The 23,529-nt window shown below is 35.0% G+C and overlaps 1 protein-coding gene across 2 annotated transcripts in view; it reads left to right on the plus strand.

Annotated features, from left to right (window-relative positions):
* Positions 1–23,529, plus strand: part of LOC111144512 (tumor suppressor candidate 3) — a 249,406-nt gene that overhangs the window by 157,475 nt on the left and 68,402 nt on the right. For both annotated transcript variants that reach the window (XM_022498825.1, XM_022498824.1), the window contains exon 6: positions 2,145–2,234. In XM_022498825.1, the coding sequence (XP_022354533.1) occupies positions 2,145–2,234 (90 nt within the window). The remainder of the gene's footprint in view (positions 1–2,144; positions 2,235–23,529) is intronic.

The following is a 23,529-nucleotide window of genomic DNA, read 5'->3' on the forward strand; positions in this document are numbered from 1 at the left end:
TTTTAGTTTCTATATCTTCTTTTGTTGTTCTTTTTCTAGCCCTAAAGGGTGTAATGTTAAGTTGCTTGAGACTTTTCTTGCTTCTTGAGGTAGGCCTGTGTTGCTATACACTTTTGCTTAGGACTGCTTCTGTTGTGTCCCAAAGATTTTGGACTGTTTTGTTTTCATTTTTTCCATGTATTTTTTAAAAATTTCTTCTTTGATCTCCTGGTTGACCCATTCATTGTTTAGTAGCCTGTGGTTTAACCTCTATGTATTTGTGGTCTTTCCAAATTTTTCTTGTGGTTGACTTCTAGTTTCATATCATTTGGTCAGAAAGGGTACATGGTATGATCTGTCATTTTGTATTTGTTGAAGCCTGATTTGTGACCTGTTATGTGGTCTACTCTGGAGAATGTCCCATGTGTACTTGAGAAGAATGTTTTGGGATAGAATGTTCTGAATATATCTGTTAAGTCCATCTGGTCCAATGTGTCATTTGAAGCTATTGTTTCCTTATATATTTTCTGCTTAGATGATCTGTCACTTGATGTAAGTGGAATGTTAAATTCCCCTATTACTCTATTATTATCAATTCTTTTTTGTTATTGTTTTATATATTTGGGTGCTCTGAGGTTGGGGGCATAAATATTTACAATTACTGTATCTTCTTGTTGGATTGTCCCCTTTATTATGATATAGTGCCCTTCTTAGTCTTCTTGTTATGGTCATCGCTGTAAAGTGTAGTTTTTCTGAGGTAAGTTGCTACTCCAACTTTCTTTCAAGATCCCTTTGTATGGTAAATTTTTCTCCATCCCCTGACTTTCACTCTGCAGGTATCTTTAGGTCTAAAATTGGTCTCTTAGAAGCAGCATATAGATGGGTCTTGAATTTTTAATCCATTGTGACACCGTTTTTTTTTTTTAAGATTGTATTTTTTTATTTGACAGAGATTACAAGTAGGTGGAGAGGCAGGCAGAGAGAGAGGAGGAAGCAGGCTCCCCGCTGAGCAGAGAGCCCGATGTGGGGCTCGATCCCAGGACCCTGGGATCATGACCTGACCTGAAGGTAGAGGCTTTAACCCACTGAGCCACTCAGGCGCCCATCCTGTGTTTTTTAATTTGAACTTTTAGTCCATTTGCATTCAAAGTAAGATCTTATTTATTTATTGTCATTTCTGGAGATTTCTCTGATCCTTCCTTGTCTTTGTCACTTTGGGTCTTTCCAGTCAAAGAGTCCTCTTTAGTATTACTTGCAGGGCTGATTTAATGGTCAGTGAACTCCTTTAGTTTTTGTTTGGGAAATTCCTTATCTCTCCTTCTATTCTGAATGATAGCCTTGCTGCATAGAATATTCTTGGCTGTGGATTTTTCCCATCCAGCATGTTGAATATATCATGCCACTGTCTTCTGGCCTGTTAAATTTCTGCTGAGAAATTTCCAGCTAGTCTTATGGATCTTATGAGTTAAGGACTTATTTTACCTTGCCGCTTTTAAGATTTGTTCTATATCAGTTTATGTCTTGGTGTTGGCTTGCATTTGTTGATTTTGATTAGAAGGTCTCTGTGCCTCCTGGATCTGGATGTCTGTTGCCTTCCCAAGATAAGTGAAGTATTCTGCTATTATTTTTTGAAATAAATATTCTACTCCCTTTTCTCTTTTCTTGTTCTGGGACTCCTATGTTACTACGTTTGATGGAGTCACTGAGTTCCCGAAGTCTATTCTCATGTTCCATAATTCTTTCTCTCTTCTGTTCAGCTTCATTATTTTATCTTCTGGGTCACTTACTTGTGTTCCTCTGCTTCTTCTAGCCTGCTGTTCATTGCATCAAGCCAGTTTCCAATCTCATTCATTGTATTCTTCATCTCTGTGGTTTGGGTCTCCTTGATGTCTTCTATTCTTTTCTCAAGCCCAGTGAGTATCCTTATGATTATTGCTTTAAATTTTCCATCAGGCCTATTACTTATAACTCTGGCTATGGCTTTATCTTGCTCTTTCATTTGGGATTAATTCCCAAAGTCCCATAGTTAGTAAGTAAAAATTATTCTAATGGGTGAAGTGATACATGATTTTTTTAAATTTAGTTTTGTGATCATTATTTTTAAAAGATGCAGAATTCTGATATACTTTGATTTACATATTATAACATTACACCCTGTTTTTCAGTGTATAGTCTTTGCTATGACTTCTGGGCAGATGTGGAATCATATTCGTGGACCTCCATATGCTCATAAGAACCCACACAATGGACAAGTGGTAAGTGTTTGTTCTAAGCATTCATATTTTGAACTTTAATCCTGTTTATTTTTAATATAGTATTCACACACAACATGGGGCCCGAATTAAGGACCCCCAAGATCAAGAGTCAGGTGCTCTACTGACTGGGCCAGTCAGGTACCCCTTTCATCCTGTTTATATAGGAATCAAAAATCATGTGCAGTATTTAGTGAGAACAGATTTTGTCTGTAAATCTAAAGTTTTGTTCTTTCTCTTCTAATACTACCTCTACTATATACACACATGCATGCATATATAATGTGTTTTTTTAGGGTGAGGACTGCTTTAGTGTTTAAGAAAATTAGGGTACCTACCACATGAAATAAACATTCATAACCTAGTTTTTCACCTTTACATATTGCTACAGCGGTATTATGTAATGCCAGGAGAGGCAACAGGAATAGTTTGTAGTCGGTGTCCCATTAATGGTAAATTCAGTTAAGAACAGATTAATTAAAACATCATTCAGAACCCTGGCAGTCTTCATATTAAAATGCTACAAAGTGTTTGCTACAACATTAAAAAGAAAATTGATGTGCAGTTGAATCAGTAGCAAAGTTCACATTAATAACTGCTACTGAATTTATTTATTTTGTTTGCTTTACTCTTTTAGGTATTTTGTTTTTGTTTGGTGAATGGGATATATTGTAATCAACTTTGGAAAACTAGATCAACTGTCTTTGGGCTTAATATTTATTAGGTTGGTGAAGATTAACTGTTTAAAAATGTGACTTTCTCTAACTTTTTCATTTTGAAAACACAGATTTTGAGAGAATAATGTAATGACATCCTTCATGTACCTGTTACCAAACAATTACTAGCTCATAACAATACTTGTTTCATCTCTTCTTCCTCTCAGTTTTCTTCACCTTCCATACAGAAATACTTCAGTAGGTATCTCTAAAAGACAAGGTCTTTGAAAATCATAACCATGTTGCCACAATCACCTAGAATATTAAATTCTTAACTCCTAAAATTGCAGTTTTGAATGAAATTTTCATATGGCAGAATGTTATAAATTCTGTTTAACTCTATAGATTACAACATAAGTTTGAGATTCATTGTTTATAGTGCTTCAAATACCTATAATATTAAAGCCAACAAGTTATTATTTCTTCTTCCTACATTATGACTTTCTTTGAACTTCTTGATGGAACTCTATACATTGGGAAATAATTCACTTTGTTCATTGCCCAGTCAGGTTTTAAGGACTAGTTGCTAGCCAGAGTTAGGTAAGGATCAGTTTGGTCTCAGATTTCTCCTGAAGATGGCAATGATACGGTGTCAGAGTTAGACTGTTTGGATGATCAGCTGCCATAGTCATTTAGATACAGGTTTTGCCATGTGTGTATATTTTTTGAAATCTTTCATTAGTTATAGGAGTTATAGAGTGTTTTTAAAAATTAAATTATTTTAAAGAAAAATAAGTGGAAATAATTATCAAGGAAATCTTTCCAACAGCCTGACTAGAAAGTATTATCCTTTCCTCTTCTCCTTCCCGATACCCATACTCTTCTGTCCCTTTCCTATTTTATTCTTCCTTCGTAGCACTAAATCATCTAACATGCTATCAAATCTACTTATTTTGTATTATTTGTATTTGTCTGCCTTTTACCACGACACCAGTAAGACATAAAAAGTCCTGCCGTCAGGTACTTACCATTACCAGTTTTTGTCACTGATCTGTTCCTATTACATAAAGTCCTAATGCAAAGACTGGATGTTCCTACTAGTTCAAAGTGTAAATTTAGGAAATCTTATAAATTTGTTATTACTGTCTTTTAAGAGTATATTCCTTAGGTTGAAAAGCATTAAGCATTGCTTTTTATTTGATTTGTTAAAGTATATGGAAAATTAACCAACATTCTTATGAAATGTGTTAACTTGTATAGGGGAAGAAAAAAATAGTTTTTCCTCTACTCTTCTGAGTTTTTGGCTAGGACCATTATAACAAAATACGGAATTATAAGAGAAAAACAGACATTTATTAAGAAGTATACTTCCTTGGGGCGCCTGGGTGGCTCAGTGGGTCAAGCCGCTGCCTTCGGCTCAGGTCATGATCCCAGGTCCTGGGTTCGAGCCCCACATCGGGCTTTCTGCTCAGCAGGGAGCCTGCTTCCTCCTCTCTCTCTGCCTACTTGTGATTTCTCTCTGTCAAATAAATAAATAAAATCTTTAAAAAAAAAAAAAAAAAAGAAGTATACTTCCTTTATACATGGGAGTTACTCAGGGAAAAATCAGTAATACTCAGAGGTGACCAGGAAAAGCAAGGTAAGTAAAAGTCAGATTTATTGTGCAGAATTAAGTTACAAGGTGCCTTCTCCCCACTCCCCCACATTTCTTGATAAAGGTCTAAAGTTGTCTATAGGAATTTACCTTTCTCCTTCCTGGTAGAAGGGGAGGAGGGACACCTTTGTAATTTTATATGCTGCTTTTAGGCAGATTGGGGAGGCCAGAAATCTTTCTTTTATCTTCTCCTCAACTGCCTTCAACTCAGAATAGTCCTTACATGAAAGCTGCTGCCTTTCTTAAAGTTATCTCTATTGTCTATTGCTTTTCTAAATCATCTAATCTTCTTACATGTAGTTTACTGGAGTAATAAGCTCCCAAAGTTTGTGCCAGTAACAGTAACTGACAATGGATGTGACCTATTGTTTACTGACTACATGTGAGGCAGTAGACTTCATAGCTGAATATTTTAGGATACTAGGTGAATATTCCTAAAACATAAGTTATTATAATATGTATGGACCCAAGTTACCAGTTTACAATCCCAAGTACCTTTCCCATTGTAATTTTACTTTTCAACCTGTTAACTCTTCTACTTTGCAAACAAACTCAGTGTTAGCCTATTTGTGCCATTGTTTGTTTCCTAAATATATGCCTTTTTCCTGCTTCCATTCCTGAAATGTCCTCTATATCTATCTATAAAATTGTACCCATCCTTCATATCTCACCTGATTTTGCCATCCTGCTGAGATGCATTACGTAATTACATTGGAAGTGTCCCTACTTCCCTTCACATATTTATTAACATGTAGTTAGTCCATTTACGTATCTATGCACTTTTTAGTACAATAATTCTTCAATATTTTATATATCCCACTTTAGTCAAATCCTTAGACATAATGGAGTTTCTTTGAAGCTATTTTTATCTTGACAACTTGTATGTAGCTGGTCCTCAGGAAGTGTTTTATTAAATGATTATAAGGATTCATACTAGATTTTTGTTTCTAAAATTAGATTATCTTAATTCTCCTTTTAATGGTCTCACTAGTCAGAAGAAGAATAGGATTAACATGTCACTGTTAATTCAGCATAAACCAGTTCTTCTGACAGGAACATTTATTTTAAAGTTCAGATTAGAGAGAGATTATTTATTTAGAAAATTATTTATCTTTTTCCACATTTTTATATTACTATTTTTCAGGTAGTGATTGGCATGGACCTTAGGAAAAGATACTCTGAGGCCCAGAGGAACACATCGGGAGAATTTTCTGTAAAGGGAAAAGCATTTCCTTCATACATACATCTTTTAACATATTTATCTTAACTTTCAGCAACTTGAATCAAGTTAGAAATAATGAAATTTAAACCTATAGCTAAGGTATTTCTTTTTTTTTTTTTTTAAGATTTTATTTATTTATTTGACAGACAGATCACAAGTAGGCAGAGAGGCAGGCAGAGAGAGAGGAAGGAAAGCAGGCTCCCTGCTGAGCAGAGAGCCCTATGTGGGGCTCGATCCCAGAACCCTGGGATCATGACCTGAGCCTAAAGCAGAGGCTTTAACCCATTGAGCCACCCAGGCGCCCCAATAGCTAAGGTATTTCAAAAGATGAATTTTGTTCCAACTCCTTACCCTCTTGTATTTTATAAAAATAAAAAGATCTTAGAAATTCAGGAGCTTCTTGCTAGAGCAACGATGCGTGAATGTACTCCTGGCCTCAGAGATGTGGATACAGGTTTAAGTTTATGTGAGATATTAACTGCTTAGCAGTATAGACAAAGCCTTTAGTCTGCCTATTAAAGCACTGTGGAAAGGAGCAGCAGAATGTTGCCCGTTAGTATAGAGCTTTTTTTCTTGTTTTGCATTTTAACATATTCCCAAGCAAATTTATCTTCCTGCCTTTTATATGCATAATGTCAACATACACTGAAACAGGAAATTATGGTTTAAGTTGTTTTAATGAACTTATTTACATAATAATGTGTTTTCATATTACTGAAACAAAATACGAGATTAATTTTGCTTTACAAATGAAATGGTTACTAGTACAGAACTTTAAATAATGATTGTTCATTAGAATGATAATAGTAAATGTTTTTCTTTATAATAGATGTGTTTAAATTTCAAGATATAACTTGAAAATTAGTGCCATCCTTCTTTGGTATTTTCTTCATATTTTAATCTGTATTTCTTTTTTTTTTTTTTTTTAAATTTTTATTTATTTATTTGTCAGAAAGATAGAGAGAGCACAGGCAGAGTGGCAGGCAGAGGCAGAGGGAGAAGCAGGCTCCCCACAGAACAAGGAGCCTGATGTGGGACTCGATCCCAGAACGCTGGGATCATGACCTGAGCCGAAGGCAGCTGCTTAACCAACTGAGCCACCCAGGCGTCCCTTAATCTGTATTTCTATAGAGAAATTACCATGTAGGATTTGTGTTTTTTAGAATATTATAATGAGGCTGTTTACCTCTTTCAGTGGTACGGAGTATCTTATGAATATATAAAGGAATTTTATAACTTGGCATTTATTCTTGATGACCAGTGTACATCAAGTGTGTTAGTGGGGAGTAAGCTATATAAGACAATTTCCATTTACACTTTGGAGATTTGTAGTTAACTGTTGTACATAAAGATCAGCTAATTGAGTTGTAATTTTGCTAATTACATAAATGGTTTACTTCAACTCTGTTAGGTGTTTTAAGGAATTTGTGTTAAATTATTCATGAAGAATTATTTATGTCAGTGTTAGGTTAACGTGAACTAACTTTGTAAATACTTGAGGATTGCATTATGAAGTTCTCTATTATTTCCAGAAATATTTATTTTTTTTCTTTTCCTCTGAAGTTGTGATTTCTAAATAGAATTCTGGGTTATTAGTTCTTTTGTCCCAAACACTACATAACTAGATTGCCATTTTTCCTGTTTAATAGCAGTTTAATAACAGTTGTCTTTATAAGATCCAGTTTTATATTTTTTAAGCATAAAAACCATGTTAGTTACAAAAAGCCTTTATTTTTTCCCTCTGACCAGTTTTCATTTCAGGTATTGATTAGGATTATCACTTGATATTTCAGGAAATCCATAGAAATTCAAATTCTTGAAAGAGAAGCACAAAGCCAACTGACTTTAGGTTACCAAATTTCAAAACGTATATTAAAGCTGCATTACTTAAAACAGCATTTTATTAATTGTGCAAGCTCATTCTGTTATATTGGTGTATTTGTCTTTCATTCAACAGACATATGCACACATTTATGGCCATAGTAATAACCAAAATGTAGTGTGGAACCAGGGCCTTTTTAATAAATGGTGCTAGAGTAATTGAAAAATACAGAATCTTAACAGTTGTCATATACCATAAACATAAATCCCCCTGGATTATGGAGATAAATATGAATGGAAAACATGCTACATTGAAATACCTTACAATTAGGAACTATCATCATCAAGATAAGTCACAGAGTGGAGAAGATATTTGTAATACAGATGTCTTCACAAAGACTTGGATCCAGAAGACATAAAGAAGAAACACAACTCAGTGGCAAAAATTTGGGGAAGACTTGATTACAGTTTCTCAAAAGAGGCTATAGGAATGGCCACTAAACATATGAAAAGGATTTCAACCTAATTATTACCTATGTAAATGGAAGTTAAAACACAGTACAGTGCTATGATACCATCAGCATAATTATTAAAATCAGTAACACTGATACCGTGCAGAGTTTCAGTACCTAGAAAATGAATTCACTCAAGCAGTTTAAAAGCTGACAACATGTATTAAAACTGATCATACTCATACCCACGATCCTGGAATTTCTCATAAATATATATTTAAGAGAAATGCATACATATGAGTGCCAAATGCAGTGTAGAAAAACGTTAATAGCATTATTCTTAATAGCCCCAGAGTGGCAACAACCTAAATGTCTATCAGTAGAATAAATTATAAATAGTGAAATACAAATAACTGCTTACAACAAAAAGAACAAATCTCAAAGCTATAAAGTGAAAGAAGCCTGGCACAAAACCAGGCAGAACTTATCCATGTGTTAAATGTCAGGGAAGTGGTACATTTGAGCTGTATGGGTTGTAACTGGAATTAGAAGAGACAGGAGACAGCTTGTAGATACCCCATTTCTTCATTTAGGTGATAGGCACACAGGTATGATCAGTTTGTGAAATTCATTTAACTTTAAACTTGTGAAATAGGAACTTTTCTGGGTGTATGCTATACATCTATAAACATTTTTCTATACTGTGAAAACTAAGACATTGATAAAAGAAATGACAATAAATAAATGGAAAGATATACAACACTCATAAGTCAGAAGAATTAACATTTGGATGTGCAGTGCATACTACACAATGCAGTCTATAGCTTCGGTGTAATCCCTATCAAAATACCAATGGCATTTTTCACAGAACTGGAACAAAGAAATCTAAAATGGAACCACAAAAGATATGGAGTAACCAAAGCTGTCTTGAGAAAGAAAAATCTGGCAGTGTCAAGAGCCTTGATTTCAAAGTATACTACCAAGCTATGGTAATCAAAACAGTATACTACTATACAAAAACACATAGATTAGTGGAGCAGCTTAAAGTCCACAAATAATTCACGTTATTGGGGTTTATTACATGGGTTTAATCTTTGACAAAGGAGGCAAGAATATACAATGGGGAAAAGATGGTCTCTTCAATACATGGTGTTGGGAAAACTAGACCACTTTCTTAAAATATACACAAAAAAACTCAAAAAGGGATTTAAGACTTCAAGCCTGGAGAAATTCTTAAAAGGTAACATAGTATTGGACATTTCTCTAAGCAATATTTTCCTTGATATTTCTTTAGGCAAGAGCAAAAAAGGCCAAAATCAACAAATGGGACTATATCAAGTAAAATGCTTTTACATAGGGAAGGAAATCATTAACAAAATGAAAAGGCAGTCTACTGGATGGGAGAAGATATGTACAAAGGATATATTTGATAAGGGGTTAATATCAAAAATACATAGAAAACTCACACAACTCAGTAATAAAAAAAAACCAGTATAATTAAAAAATGAGCAGAGGACCTGAACAGTTTTCCAAAGAATACAACAGATATAGGAAGAGATGCTCAAAACCACTAATCATCAGTGAATGCAAATCAAAGCCACAACGAGATATCACCTAACATGGCAGAACGGAGAGTCGAAAAGACAAAGTGACAGGGGTTAGCAGGAGGAAAGGGAACGCTCCTGCATGAATGGTGGGAAAGCAATATGACAACACCACTGTGAAAAACAGTATGGATGCTCCTCAAAAACTCAGAACTACTCTGTGATCCGGCAATTGCACTTCTGGGTATTTATCCAAAGAAAATGAAAACACTAATTTGAAAAGATAATATGCACCTCTATGTTTATTGCAGCATTATTTACAACAGCCAAGATATAGATGCAAGGTAAGCGTTCATTATTAGGTGAAGAGATGAAGATGTGATGTACACACAAACACACAATGGAATGTTACTCATCCATAAGGAAGGAAATCTTGTCATTTGAGGCAACATGGATGGACCTAGAGGGTATCATGCTAAGTGAAATAAGTCAGAGAAAGGCAAATACCATATAATTTCACTTGTATGTAGAATCTAAAGAACAAATTAAAGCAGAAGCAGTCAAATACAGAGAACAAAGTGTCAGTTGTCAGAGGGAAGAGGCAGGGGTTGAGAGATGGGTAGGATGGGGAAGAACATTAAAAATTAGAAATTTCTACTTATAAGGAGAATGCAATGTACAGCATAGGGAATATGGTAGTATTTTAACAAGTTTGTGTGGTGATGGATATATGTAGTTTATTGTGATCATTTTGTCTGGTTAATAAATGGGGAATCACTATGTTGTACACCTGAAAATTAATAAGAAAAATTTCCAGAACATAAAGGCTTTCAATGAATGCTTAAAAATTTCATGCTTTAGATGCTAATAATTCTGAGTTCAATCCTATCACCTATTTTTTGTTGTCTAATGGTCAAACTTACCCAAAAGACTGGTGTCAAAGATTAAATGAGATCATTGTTATTATTCTCTAAATTTTTTCCTCATTAGATGTTTGGTAAATACTGCATTTGTATTACCCATGTAGAAGTGAATGGTACATATTCATTGATAAGGAAATTTTGTTTAACCCAAAGCTTTCAAACTTATTTTGTCTCCATTCACCTTACATAGCTACTAGACACATTCTGAGAAATGCTGATATGTAATATATATAGTGATTTTGATGCACATTATCTTGTAGATACTAAGGAACAATACTGTGAGGTCAGAGAGCAGGTATTTTATAAATGAAGAAAATAATATTTCAAGATAAATGAGTAGTCAGAATTAGAATGGCAGGTCTTCTAACATGATAAAGTCATTCATGGACTAATTTCATGATAATTAGACTGAATTATTTTAAAATATATATCTCTAAATTTATATGGTTAATAACTGGTTAATGTTTAAATCTTGATAAAATCCATTTTAAAATTTTGCCTGAAATGTTAAGAAATCTGAGACCTATGCATCAGAGATAATGCCTATTTTCTTCATAAAGATTGCCTATTTAAATATGGGTGAAAGATCATGCAACCTCTGTAATCTTGACAAATAGAATCCTTTTAAATATGACCAAGACTTAATAAGACCCTGGAGACTTAAAGATATATATGGCTAGGTGTAGTCCTAAAAATGTATCATTTGCTTCTAGGCTGTTTTCTCTGATTCTTCTAATTAGTTTTTTAAATAGGATACTTTGCCTTCTTCTATTTCAGCTTTTGCTTTTAAAATTTACTCTATGATCATAAAATTAATAAGTGTTCATTGTGGAAATTTAGAAAAGTATAAAATATGTATCAGTAAATGATACCACCTTACAGTTTTGCATCAAGGGGAGAGACTGCGTCAGGTAATCAAAGTGCTATCTATAGGTAATAGATTAAACTGTGAAGTAATGAGAAATAGGAAATGCATAGTATTAAAATCTTAGCTAGTCATTCAAAATATGAGAAGAGAGCTTAAAAGGCCACTGAGAAATGAATGGCTTTTTCTTGCATCAAGATATAGATATATCTAGATGTATATATACATATACTAGATGTATATATACATATGTATTGTACATATATGTATATACATACACATACACACATACATATATATGTATATAAATATGTGTATATATACACAAACATATATATACATAAACACCTTCTATATCCACACAGTTGAAAAAAGGGAATGAACCTGTATACATTCTCAGGATGACACAACAAAAACATGACAGTGAAACAAGATTTTCAGGGTTAAGATGATTATATATGCTGATTATATGCAATATATGTGATTATATGCGCCTCATATACCTCTTCCTTCCTTCTGGTTACGACACTGATACAACACTGGTAGAGATTCATCAGAATGAGAAACTTAGGGTTTCCTTGACTTCGCTTTGTAATTGTCTTCTAACACTGAAGTAAGGGAGCTGTTGAAGTAAACATTGGCACACAGTTTCTTTTTGCTTATGAACTTCATCACAGTTCACTCTTATGTTTTCATTAATATGCTGACGTGTATCTTACTTATCCCGCAAAAATACTGTTTCACTTCACATGCCCTTTCTCTTACCAGAGTGTTTTGTGTTTTACTTTTCATGCTGTCATGGCTCTGTTGAGCTACTGGTGGGGAACACAAGCTCTTAACAGATTCATATGAAAAGCCATGGTTCTTTTGTATAACACCATTAAGTAGTGTTTCAGAAGTAGAAGCTTCACATCTAGTATTTTTCCCACACTTGATAAATTTGGAATCCTGTAATATTAGGGAAGTATTATCTGGACTTTCCTGACTTATAAAATTTCAGTATAGGTATACATGATTTCTGTTCCAATGCTACATTAAACATTACTGCCCTTATATATTGCCTGTCTTTCAAATAGTAGTGAAGGGATGTTCGGGATGAATTTGCCCCCTACTCTCAGGGAACATTTGGTAGTTTCTAGATACAGTTTTGGTTGTGAAAACTGTGGGGGCAGCTGCCTGCTAATAACAATGATAGAGGCCAGAGATGCTGGTAAACATCTCACAGTGCAAAGGACAGTTGCCCACAACAATGAATGGTCTGGTCCCAAATGTCAGAATGTTAAAAGCAGCAGCCCTGTTTTAGAGCTAGAGAGAACCTTAATTTTGTCTTCTCAGATGTTTGCAGCCAAGGAAACATTCCAACTAGCATTTATACTCAAAGGTTGACTTTCTTAAAAAAAAAAAAAAAAAAAAAAAAAAATTTAAGTAAATAAATTTTAAGTAACCAGTGCACTGACCTATAGTTCAGTGTTGTGAATACTGAAAGCTGGGGCACCTGGAGCCTCTGCCTTCGGCTCAGGTCATGGTCCCAGGGTCCTGGGATCGAGCCCCACATCTGGCTCTCTGCTTGGCCGGGAGCCTGCCTCCCCCGCCCCTCTGCTTGCCTCTCTGCCTACTTGTGATCTCTGTCAAATAAATAAATAAAATCTTTAAAAAAAAATAAATACTGAAAGCCAGCAGTAAATATTGAAATAGAAATGTTTTTTACATAATCGTTTTCTTTAATATACCTTAGTAAACATGATTTAATCTGACATTTTATATGCTTAAAAAGAGATGTTTACATAAGAGAAGGTGAAAAAGATTCTTAATCCCAGTCATTTTTATGCCTTTGTTCTGTACTGTGTAAGAGAAACAAACAGCGTTGAATTTTTCCCAAGCTCTGCCTCTTACTGGTTATATCATTAGGGGGGAGAGTACTTAGTCTCTCTTCTGTAAAATAAGTCTAATCTTGCTTTTCTTACCTTGTATAATTCTTTACAAAATATGATAGTAGATGTATAAGCAGTTTTAAAAAAGGAAAACACTCGGCCTTAGTTTGGATTCTTCCCAAAACAGTCTCAGAGGTAGTAATTCAATTAAGAGTATGTATGTATTTAAGAATATCTGTTGTATCTTTTTTTTTTAATTTTATTTATTTATTTGACAGAGAAAGAAAGAGATCACAAGTAGGCAGAGAGGCAGACAGAGAGAGGGGGAAGCAGGCTCCCGCTGAGCAGAGAGCCCGATGTGGGGCTCGATCCCAGGACCCTAAGATCACGACCTGAGCTGAAGGCAGAGGCTTAACCCACTGAGCCACCCAGGCTCCCCTATCTGTTGTATCTTTTAAGTTTTTGCAATTCTTATATAGATTGACAAATCATTTATTCCTTTATAGAAGATTTGTTATTGATGCTCTATCAACAGGGTCTGTGTTTTTAATTGTATTTTTCCATAGCAGTATGCATTGCAGTCCTCTTAGCTATGTATCCCTACTGCTTTTTTACCTTAAAATTGACAGTAAACACTTAGGGAAACAGGGGTGGGAATGGCACATAGTTTGTGACCATCAATAGAATCTACATATAATGAGTCTGTCAGCTCCAAACTTCTGATTCTAGCTTTAATAGTCTTAATATTTTAACTGAACTGAGCTAATTGGGTCAGAGAGCTTAATAAAAGACTATGGAGTATGTTGTTAGCTTTTCATTTAGCTATTAGTTTATAAATTTCAACATTTGTAATATTGGTGACCGTTCATATTTTCATATATTGTGGAGTAAAAAACATGTCTACAAGATCTAAAAATGCTCTTAGAATGATTTTCACTGCACTGAATGTAAGTGTATAGAGAGTGTAAAGAAAATTAATAGTGCTCGCAGTATGGTGCTGTGCTGATGTGCAAGTTTTTTTGTCACCATTAAGATGTTATGTAATGGGACAAGGCAAGTACTAATGGTCCACTTAACAGCATGAAAGTCATTACAAAAACAGTTATTACTGTGTAGCTAAAGGGAAACTATACAACAAACTGTATGGTCACATGGGATATAAAGATTATTTTCTGTTAAAAAAAAGACATCATCCTGAAGAAAATACATTCAGTGAAATAAAGCTTATCTATAGCTCATAACTCTGAACATATATAAGAGTAGTGTTCTTTCTGTTTTCATTTCCCTGGATTTGACTTTTAGCTACTACCTGAGGATTGCTATCAGTTTACCATATAAAATCCAAAATATTTCACTGCATTAAAGCTAGTTCAGTTGTAAATGAAACTAAGAGCTGTGTTCTCTGTGCACACTGAAAAATACTGTATTGCAAAAATGGCATGATGCTTAATACAGAATTTATCATAATGAAGCACTTTTTCTGCATCTCAGGCAGCCGTAATAGTCTTACACTTTTTCCAATTCTTCCATACTTTTAGGCCTCAAGAGTTTTGCATATGCTAGCTTTTTGAGAGACATATTTTAGCCTTAAGTTGGAAACTGTATAGACTTATTTCAACTAAACACAATTATTTTGAATGGAAGTATTTTCAGGGTGTTCAGTAGTTTTATTGTAATCTTCATACCTCCACCACAGACTATGTCATTTTTTTTTAAAGATTTTTTTTTATTTATTTATTTGACACACAGAAAGAGAGAGATCACAAGTACGCAGAGAGAGAGGGGGAAGCAGGCTCCCCGCTGAGCAGAGAGCCCGATGCGGGGCCTGATCCCAGGACCCTGAGATCATGACCTGAGCCGAAGGCAGAGGCTTTAACCCACTGAGCCACCCAGGCGCCCCAGACTATGTCATTTAAATAAAAAATTCAGATAATCATAATCAATATACATTGAAGAAATGTAGAAACTTTACAATAGATTTTGGAGTTGGGATTCTGCCCTTTCATTTATTCGTGTTCTTATTTTTCCATGCAGTAGACATTTTCTGAGAGCCCATTAAATGTTATGTCCCAGATTTGCCTTAGTAGTGCCAGTATATCATAGAGCTCATAGACTAGTGGAGAGAGATGACATCATACGGGTTTGCCTAAAAGCTCAGTTAGTAAAGCTTCACCTCTTCGTGCATTCATTGCACGGTATTAGAAACTGAAATTGTTTTCTCATTTTGCCTCAGTACCCTGGTCACTTTGTTGCTAGAATCTTGTTTTCGAAGTTTTGTATGGAACTTCCAAAAGTTCCAAAACAGATGGAAAGTTCTGTCTTTCCAACTTCTAATAAGACCATGTAAATGTCAATAACACAGTAAGTTTTGCCTTATATCATCTTATTCCTTCTGATATTTTTTTGTGTCTTAGTTGGACTCTGGTAAAACTCCTTCCCTTTTAGCACCTGCTGCCATTGCTTTGTGCCTTCATCATCACAATATGCAGTCTTAAACTCTGCCTGACCTTGATTACCAACTTCTGGAACCAACCCAAACTATGCCTACTCTTACTTTCAGCTGTTGCTACTTGTGATCTGGCAATTAAGAAGGACGTTGTGATTTGTATCCTTACCTCTGATCAAAGCATTTCACATGAGAGATATTAAATACGTAGTTGAATAGATGAATAAATATGACTGTGCTAAGAGGAACTCCAAGTATAGTTTTAGCCTTTCAAAAATGTTTATTTAAAAAAAGTGATTTTGGGACAGTTAGAGTCTGCCTTTGGCACAGGTCATGATCCCGGAGTCCTGGAATCAAGTCCGGATTCAGCCTCTTCTCCCTTTGCCTGCCACACGCGCTCTCTCTGACAAATAAAATCTTAAAAATAATAATCGTAAAGAAAAAAAAATGAAAAAATGGTTTTCCCTAAGTTCTATTTGTATTTTGTAATTAACACCTTGAAAGCATATACACAGAGAATTATAGAACTACAAAATGAGAATGTGTTTTCTTTTGTCAAACTTAATCTACTACAGTTAAATATTCTGAGACTCCAGAATAAATGCAGTGTCAGAGGAGAAAAGAGACAAACAGAAAAACATTCTTTCCACAGAGAAAAGGATATATTGCTTTCTAACTGGTTCATATTGTTTAAATTTTTTCCACTTTGGGATAATTATTTAGTGCATTGGCAAGAGTAATGTGGCTTTTAAAATCCAAGGACATTATTCTCATCCTACCAATAAAATTAAGTCAGTTATATTAAACATAACTCATAATAGGCATACACCTTCTAGTTTGAAAAAAAATAAAGTTCTGTCTTTCCAACTTCTAATAACACCGTGTAAATGTCAATAACACAGTAATTCTTGTTTAATATAAATTTTTTAAACATTTTCCCTGGGGCAAATAATACATTATGTGTTTTTAAAAATAAAACAATAAACATTGTATTTTGAGTCTCTGAAATCCTAATCACGGATATAAATGCAACTAACTTTTCATAAACCTGGATGAAATTTATGTTCAAAAGTTACTTCAGTATATCACCTTTAGATAAAAAGATTAGAAGCTATGTGAAAATTTGTAAAATTTAAGTATTAGGTTCAGTGAAATATATTTTACTGTTTCTTATATTAGGGAAGTTTTGTGGGGTTTTTTGTTTGTTTTGGTAAAGTCTTAAGCACCATCAGTCACATGTCACAAATATTTATCAAAACAGAGAACCAAATATATTGTGTCACTTTTATATTAAATAAAGGTCACAGTAGGATTTGGTCATGTTGTTAGGCCAGATTACACTTTAGTTTATAAGTTCTAAAACTTCAGAATCATTAATAACTCTAAAGGGAAGAAACAATAGATATGTGCTAGAAAAATTTCCCATTACTTTGGATGAGTCATGTTGAATATTTTAAAATAACAACAGATCTCTCTCACTTGTGGTGTCATCTTTGCGTAAAAAAAAAAAAAAATAGCCTAAAGCATGGAAGAATAGCATGTAGATAAAAAAATGAATCAGATTTATTTTTTGTTAACTCTGGTTTATAATAAACACAGAAAATATTTTATTGTAACTATTATAATTTTGGAATTATAAATTTGGACAAAATATTATAAATTTGGACGTTTTTCCTTTCTCCATACTTCTAAGCCCTCTGTCTCTCTCCTACTTCAACTGTCACTTTTTTGGTAAAGTTTCTTCTTTATGCTCTTGGATGCATATAAAATTTTCCTATTCAGTTACTTGTCTTACGTTTCAGTTTTATGGGTTTTTTTGCATAATCATGTCCCCTAATTTTTTAGAGTATCTTGAGCACAGAATCAAAATATTACTTGTCTTTATAATCTTCTTTATAAGACTGTATACACTTATGAATAAATGAGCAAGCCAAAAAATATGCACAAAAAATGACCAAACCTAATGGACATATATGTAGATTTTTTCTTCTATATATAGGCTACTGATGCTACCTGTGTTTCCCTAGCTTTTTATAAAGCATTTTGACATTTTTATAAAATGTCAAAGTTTTTATGTATTTATTTTTCATTTTTTGCTTGTTTTAGGTTAACCTTAAAGAGTGTTTTTTTTTCTATTAACTGGGAGACCATTGACTAATTTAGTATAGAAATGATTTATGAAATTATTTCTTGCTCTATAACTATATGTATTTATTCTATTTAATACTTTTCCAGTACAGATTGTAATTGTTTATTGCTTACATGCATGAAAGTTTAATCTATTTAAAAGATTCTGGACTGGTTCCAAGTGTGTGTATTTAATTTGGACTTACCCCAATTTGTGTTTTGAAATACAGAGTTAATATATACCATAAAATGTTTTAAAATAATTTTAAAATATTACTTGCCTCTGCTATAATGTATAATCTCTTATTTTATCCATGAGTGTAACTTTTTAAAAGTTTTAAGCCTCATTCCTGAATTTTATAATAGATATACTAACAGAGGAGCTGCTGTGTTAATAATGCAAAAATGCTTTAATTCTCTCCCAAAGAAGCAATTACTGTAAATAGCAACATTTTATTTCTGCCAAGAAATGAAATTATTGTGTCCTACATCACATCTCACAAGAATCTGTCAAAAGCCCTGAAAGTTAGGTAACATTATAGTTTCCTTTCACTAACAAAATGCAAACAGGTTTTTTTTTTCCCCACAGCAGAAGGGAACATTATGAACTAAGTCATCACTATTTATTGTATCTGAAATTTGATTTGCAATTTATTTACTTATTAAGTTTCAGTTTCAGGCTCAAACTGTAAACTAGGCATCTTTGGTAATGATTTTCCAGTTATAGGAGATTGCATTATACCATGGTGCTCTTTCTTTGAAGTACATACCTGTCTAGGTTCAGTCTAATTGGATATGCAAACTAATACTATGATTTATAAGGGAGCAAAAATGGTATATGCTTTTCAAAAAATTTAACAGTATAAATAATGTAAGATTGCACATATAGCGATTACACTACCACTTTCTGCTGTTCTTCAGAAGTCCTGCAACTGTTCGATTCATACAAACTATCTCAAGCCTCATATATGAAGAAGAAACATTTGCATTATCATAATCTCTATGGCATCTAAATTCTTTGGAACTATTACATCTCAAAATATTTGCCATTAGATAATTATAGTTTCTGACAGTATATACTGTTTGACAGTATATTTTGACTGTACCATTCCCATACTTGACATGAAAATGAAGTGGGTTTTTTTTAACCTTTCATTGTGATATGTCCTCATGATATTCTGATACTGTTTATATTTTAAGTTTTGATAAATTTTTTCTCCATTTTGCTTATTGGTTAAAAATTGAGTTTTGAAGGCATGGATTGTCTTCAATATATATTAAACAACTAAGAGCTTTATTAAAATACACTAAATATAACTAGCAATCTCTAAGTGTAATAAGTCCTCAGTGAGTTGTTATTTATACTTCATTACTGATTAAGCCATTACTAAAGGTTTTTTCATTTTAGAGTGTTTTCACTTTCTCATTTTTCCCCTTCTACTCCTTCCATTCACTGTGGTTTTAAAAACTTTCAAACCTTTATACTGCTCTCTTATTCTCTCTCTCTCTGTTTACTATTTCATTAATGCTAGTAAAATCCTAGACACCCTGGAATTTTAAGTGTCCAGCTATCAACAGTCAAAATCAATGGTAAAATCTAGCATTAAAAAGGATGGTATGATCTGAAACAATGTGGTTTCTAAAAGTGCTAATTGCAAAAAAAATAGCAGTGTATAAGAACTTTAGCTTCCTTGTCTACCCACAAAGATCAATGGATAGACAATTATTCACAAATAACAACACTGCAAGAAGCTATAGAGTCCATTGTTAGCAACACAGTGAACAAAAAAACCTGAGAACAGAAGCACAACAAAAGAAGGAAGACTGCTTCATTTTGCATGCCATCATCCCATGCTGGCATTATTCAGCAAAAAGAAAGAACTTTCCCAGGTAGAAAGGATTCCCAGAACCTAAGAGGGAAGAGGGGATGAACAAAACGCTTATTCTGACTTTTGGTGTACTGTGCCATGGTCCCTTTCAATTTTACCCACCCAGACCAACAAAGTTGAGACATGTAGTACCAGCGAGGATCAAGCTGGACAGGAAGGGACTGCTATTAGCTGACACTCAGCAGGAGAGATTCTCACAGAGATCTGCTCTGAGCATAAACTCAGTAGGTGAAGCCAATGACCAAAATAGCCACCAAGGGGGCACCTGGGTGGCTCAGTGGTTAAGCCTCTGCCTTCAGCTCAGGTCATGATCTCAGGGTCCTGGGATCGAGTCCCACATCGGGCTCTCTGCTCTGCGGGGAGCCTGCTTCCTCCTCTCTCTCTCTCTCTGCTTGCCTCTCCGCCCACTTGTGATCTCTCTCTGTCAAATAAATAAAATCTTTAAAAAAAATAAAAAAAAAAAAAAGCCACCAAGGACCCCCTGCAAATTTTGCCATTTTTCACCTCACAGGTATTTCTTTTTTCAGTTTTATTTATTTAAATTCTCCATACCAAACATAGGGCTCTGACTCCAAACCCTGAGATCAAGAGTGGTAGGTTCTTCCAACCGAGCCAGCCAGATTCTCTCTCTCTCTCTCTCTCTCACACACACACGTGCACACGCGTGCGTATTTCTATTCACTGACCCCAGCTGCTGAGTTCAACCCTGCCCCACTGGAGCCTGGGAGTCCTGTTGGAAGCCACTCCAGGGCTCTGCCATGCAAGATGAAAGCCTAGAAGCTCTGCTTATCACTACCATGGTAGGCTGAGCTGAAGAATAAAGAAACAGCACCCCCCCCCCAACCCAACCGGCTACCAACACATGCCCCTCACTTGGCTCTCTGGACCACTAGACACAGGGTGACATCACACTCCATTGTGCCCCCACCCACAGAAAGGTTTTTTTTTTTTTTAAAGATTTTATTTATTTATTTGATAGACAGAGATCACAAGTAGGCAGAGAAGCAGGCAGAGAGAGATGAAGGGAAGCAGGCTCCCTGCTGAGCAGAGAGCCCGATGCGGGCCTCGATCCCAGGACCCTGGGATCATGACCTGAGCTGAAGGCAGAGGCTTTAACCCACTGAGCCACCCAGGCGCCCAACAGAAAGGTTTTTCTTATCAAAGTCAGTCCATAAGGTCTGGAAGATGCAACTGCTTCTTACAATGTTTAGATACCAAAGCAAGTCTATAGGGATTATAAAGAATCAGAGAAACAAGACTCCACCAAAGGAGAGTGAACCTTTAATAACTGTCCCCAAAGAAATGGAGATTCAGGAATTGCCCAATAAAGAATTGAAAATAATTGCTCTAAAGATGATTATCTGTAAGAGAACAAATGAACAATACTAGGAAAACAATTTAAGAGCAAAGTGAGAAATTCACCAAGGAGCTAGAAGAGGAAGATTAATATCCGCAAGCAAGCTGACGAAGGCTGCTGCCAAGGCTTCGTGCTCACAGTGTGTGGAAGAAACTGCTGAGCAGGATGCCCACAGCAACTCACTGCAGGCAGCAGGTTTGAGTGCTATCCTACCCATCAGCAAGCCTGAAGGGGCTGCAGCCAGGCCTCTCTGCTAATTGTATGGGGAGCAAACCTTGACAGTGGTTCACTGCAGCCAGTTGACAAGGAGCAAACCATGCCCAACAGTATGCCCACAGCAGTAATGGCTCAGCCATAACAGGAGGGCATATATAGCTCACACAGGGAACATACATCGACCACCTAGTTCTGATGATAGGGGGAATTGCACTATAGGGCACCACAGGATCCCTTTTACATAAGGCCACAAGATGAGGAGACATAGCTGAACCTGCATGATAGGCAGAGTGTTAGACAAAATGAGAAGGCAGAGGAATGTGTCCCAAATGAAAGAACAAAACAAAATTATAAAAAAAAGATGTAACAGAGATAAATAGCATTACCAGTGAAGACCTCTAAGTAAGTCATAAAGATAATCCTCAGACTTGATGGAAGGCTGTGTGAACACAGTGAGAACATCAGCAAGAGATAGAAAATATAAAAACAATCAGAGCTGAAGAATACCATTACTGAAATGAAAAATATAGTAGGTGAATCACCACTGGATTAAAGCATACAGAAAAACAGATCAGTAGTCCTGAAGACAAGATAATGCAAAGCAAGCAAACCAAATAGCAAAAAAGAAAAAGGATAATAAAAAAAAAACAGGTTAAGGGTACCTCTGCAACATCATTAAAATATTTGCATAATATATAGGGGTCCCATAAGGAGAGTAGAGACAAGGGGACAGAAAACTATTTGAAGAAATGATAGCTAAAAGCCTTCCTAATAACCTGGGGAAGGAAACAGATGGTCATGTACAAGAAGCAAAGAGAGTTCAAAACAAGATGAACCCAAGGGGGTTCACACCAAAATCCATGGTAATTTAAGTGACAAAAATTACAGATAAACAGAGAATCTTAAATGCAGCAAAAGAGCAAATGGTTACCTTTAAGGGAAATCTTGTAAGGCTATAATAGCTGATTTTTCAGCAAAGACTTTGAATATATCATGCCATTCCCTTTGGCCTGCAAAGTACAAAAAGGAAAAAAATCTTCAACCAAGTATACCCTACCTGGCAAGGTTATCATGCATAAGTGCAGGAGAATTTTCCTGACAAACTTAAAACAAGTTCACATCAGTAAACCAGTCAGCTTCACAGGTGAATTCTACCAAACATTTAAAGAAGCGTTAATACCTACTCCCAAACTATTCCTATAAATAGAGAGGGGGAAGCTTCCAAAAGCCTTCTATGAGGCCAGCATTGCCTTGAAACCAAAACAAGACAAAGACACTAAAAAATAAACAACAAAAACTACACACCAATATCCCTGATGAATACAGATGCAAAACCCCTCAACCAAACATTACCATTATCATTCAGTATGATCGCATGGGATTTATTCTGGGAATGCAAGGATGGTTCAATATTTGCAAATCCATCAGTGTCATATACCACATTCGAAAAGCAAAGCATAAAAACCATGATTACCTCAGTAGACAGAGAAAAAGTATTTGACAAAATTCAGCATCTACTCGTGACAAAAACTGAGGGATAATTCCTTAACATAATAAAGGCCATATATGAAAAACCCATGGCTTAAATCATCATCAGTGATGAAATACTGAGGTCTTTTCCTTTTGGGCAGGAACAACATAAGGATTCCACTGTTACCCCTATTATTTAACACAGTACTGGAAGTCCTAGCCACAGTGATCAGATAAAAGAAAGAAAAGGCATCCAAATAGGCAAAGAAGTAAAATCATCACTTTTTGCAGATGACATGATACTGTAATAGAAAACCCTAGAGGCTCCATTATATACCTGTTAGAATAATTGGATTCATTACAGTTGCAGGATAGAGAAGTCTGTTCTTTCAATACACTGATAACAAAGTAGCAGAAAAAGAAACCATAGGAAAAGTGAATTGGGGGAAATCAGAGGGGGGGACGAAGTATGAGAGACTGTGGACTCTGAGAAACAAACTGAGGGATTTGGAAGGGAGGGCGTGGGGGATAGGTTAGCCTAGTGGTGGGTATTAAGGAGGGCATGTATTGGATGGAGCACTGGGTGTGGTGCATAAACAATGAATCTTGGGACACTGAAAAAATAAAAAATTTATTTCAATAATGTCTTATGGTTTTCAGGAAAAAAAAATCAAGAAAATTTCCATTTACAGTTACACCAAAAGAATAAAATACCTAGGAATAAACTTAACCAAGTTGCTTAAAGATGTGTATTCAGAATACTATAAAACACTGATGATAGAAAC

This window comes from Enhydra lutris, unplaced genomic scaffold (genome assembly GCF_002288905.1).
Source record: "Enhydra lutris kenyoni isolate GAN:26980312 unplaced genomic scaffold, ASM228890v2 scaffoldscaffold11, whole genome shotgun sequence".
Taxonomy (NCBI): domain Eukaryota; kingdom Metazoa; phylum Chordata; class Mammalia; order Carnivora; family Mustelidae; genus Enhydra; species Enhydra lutris.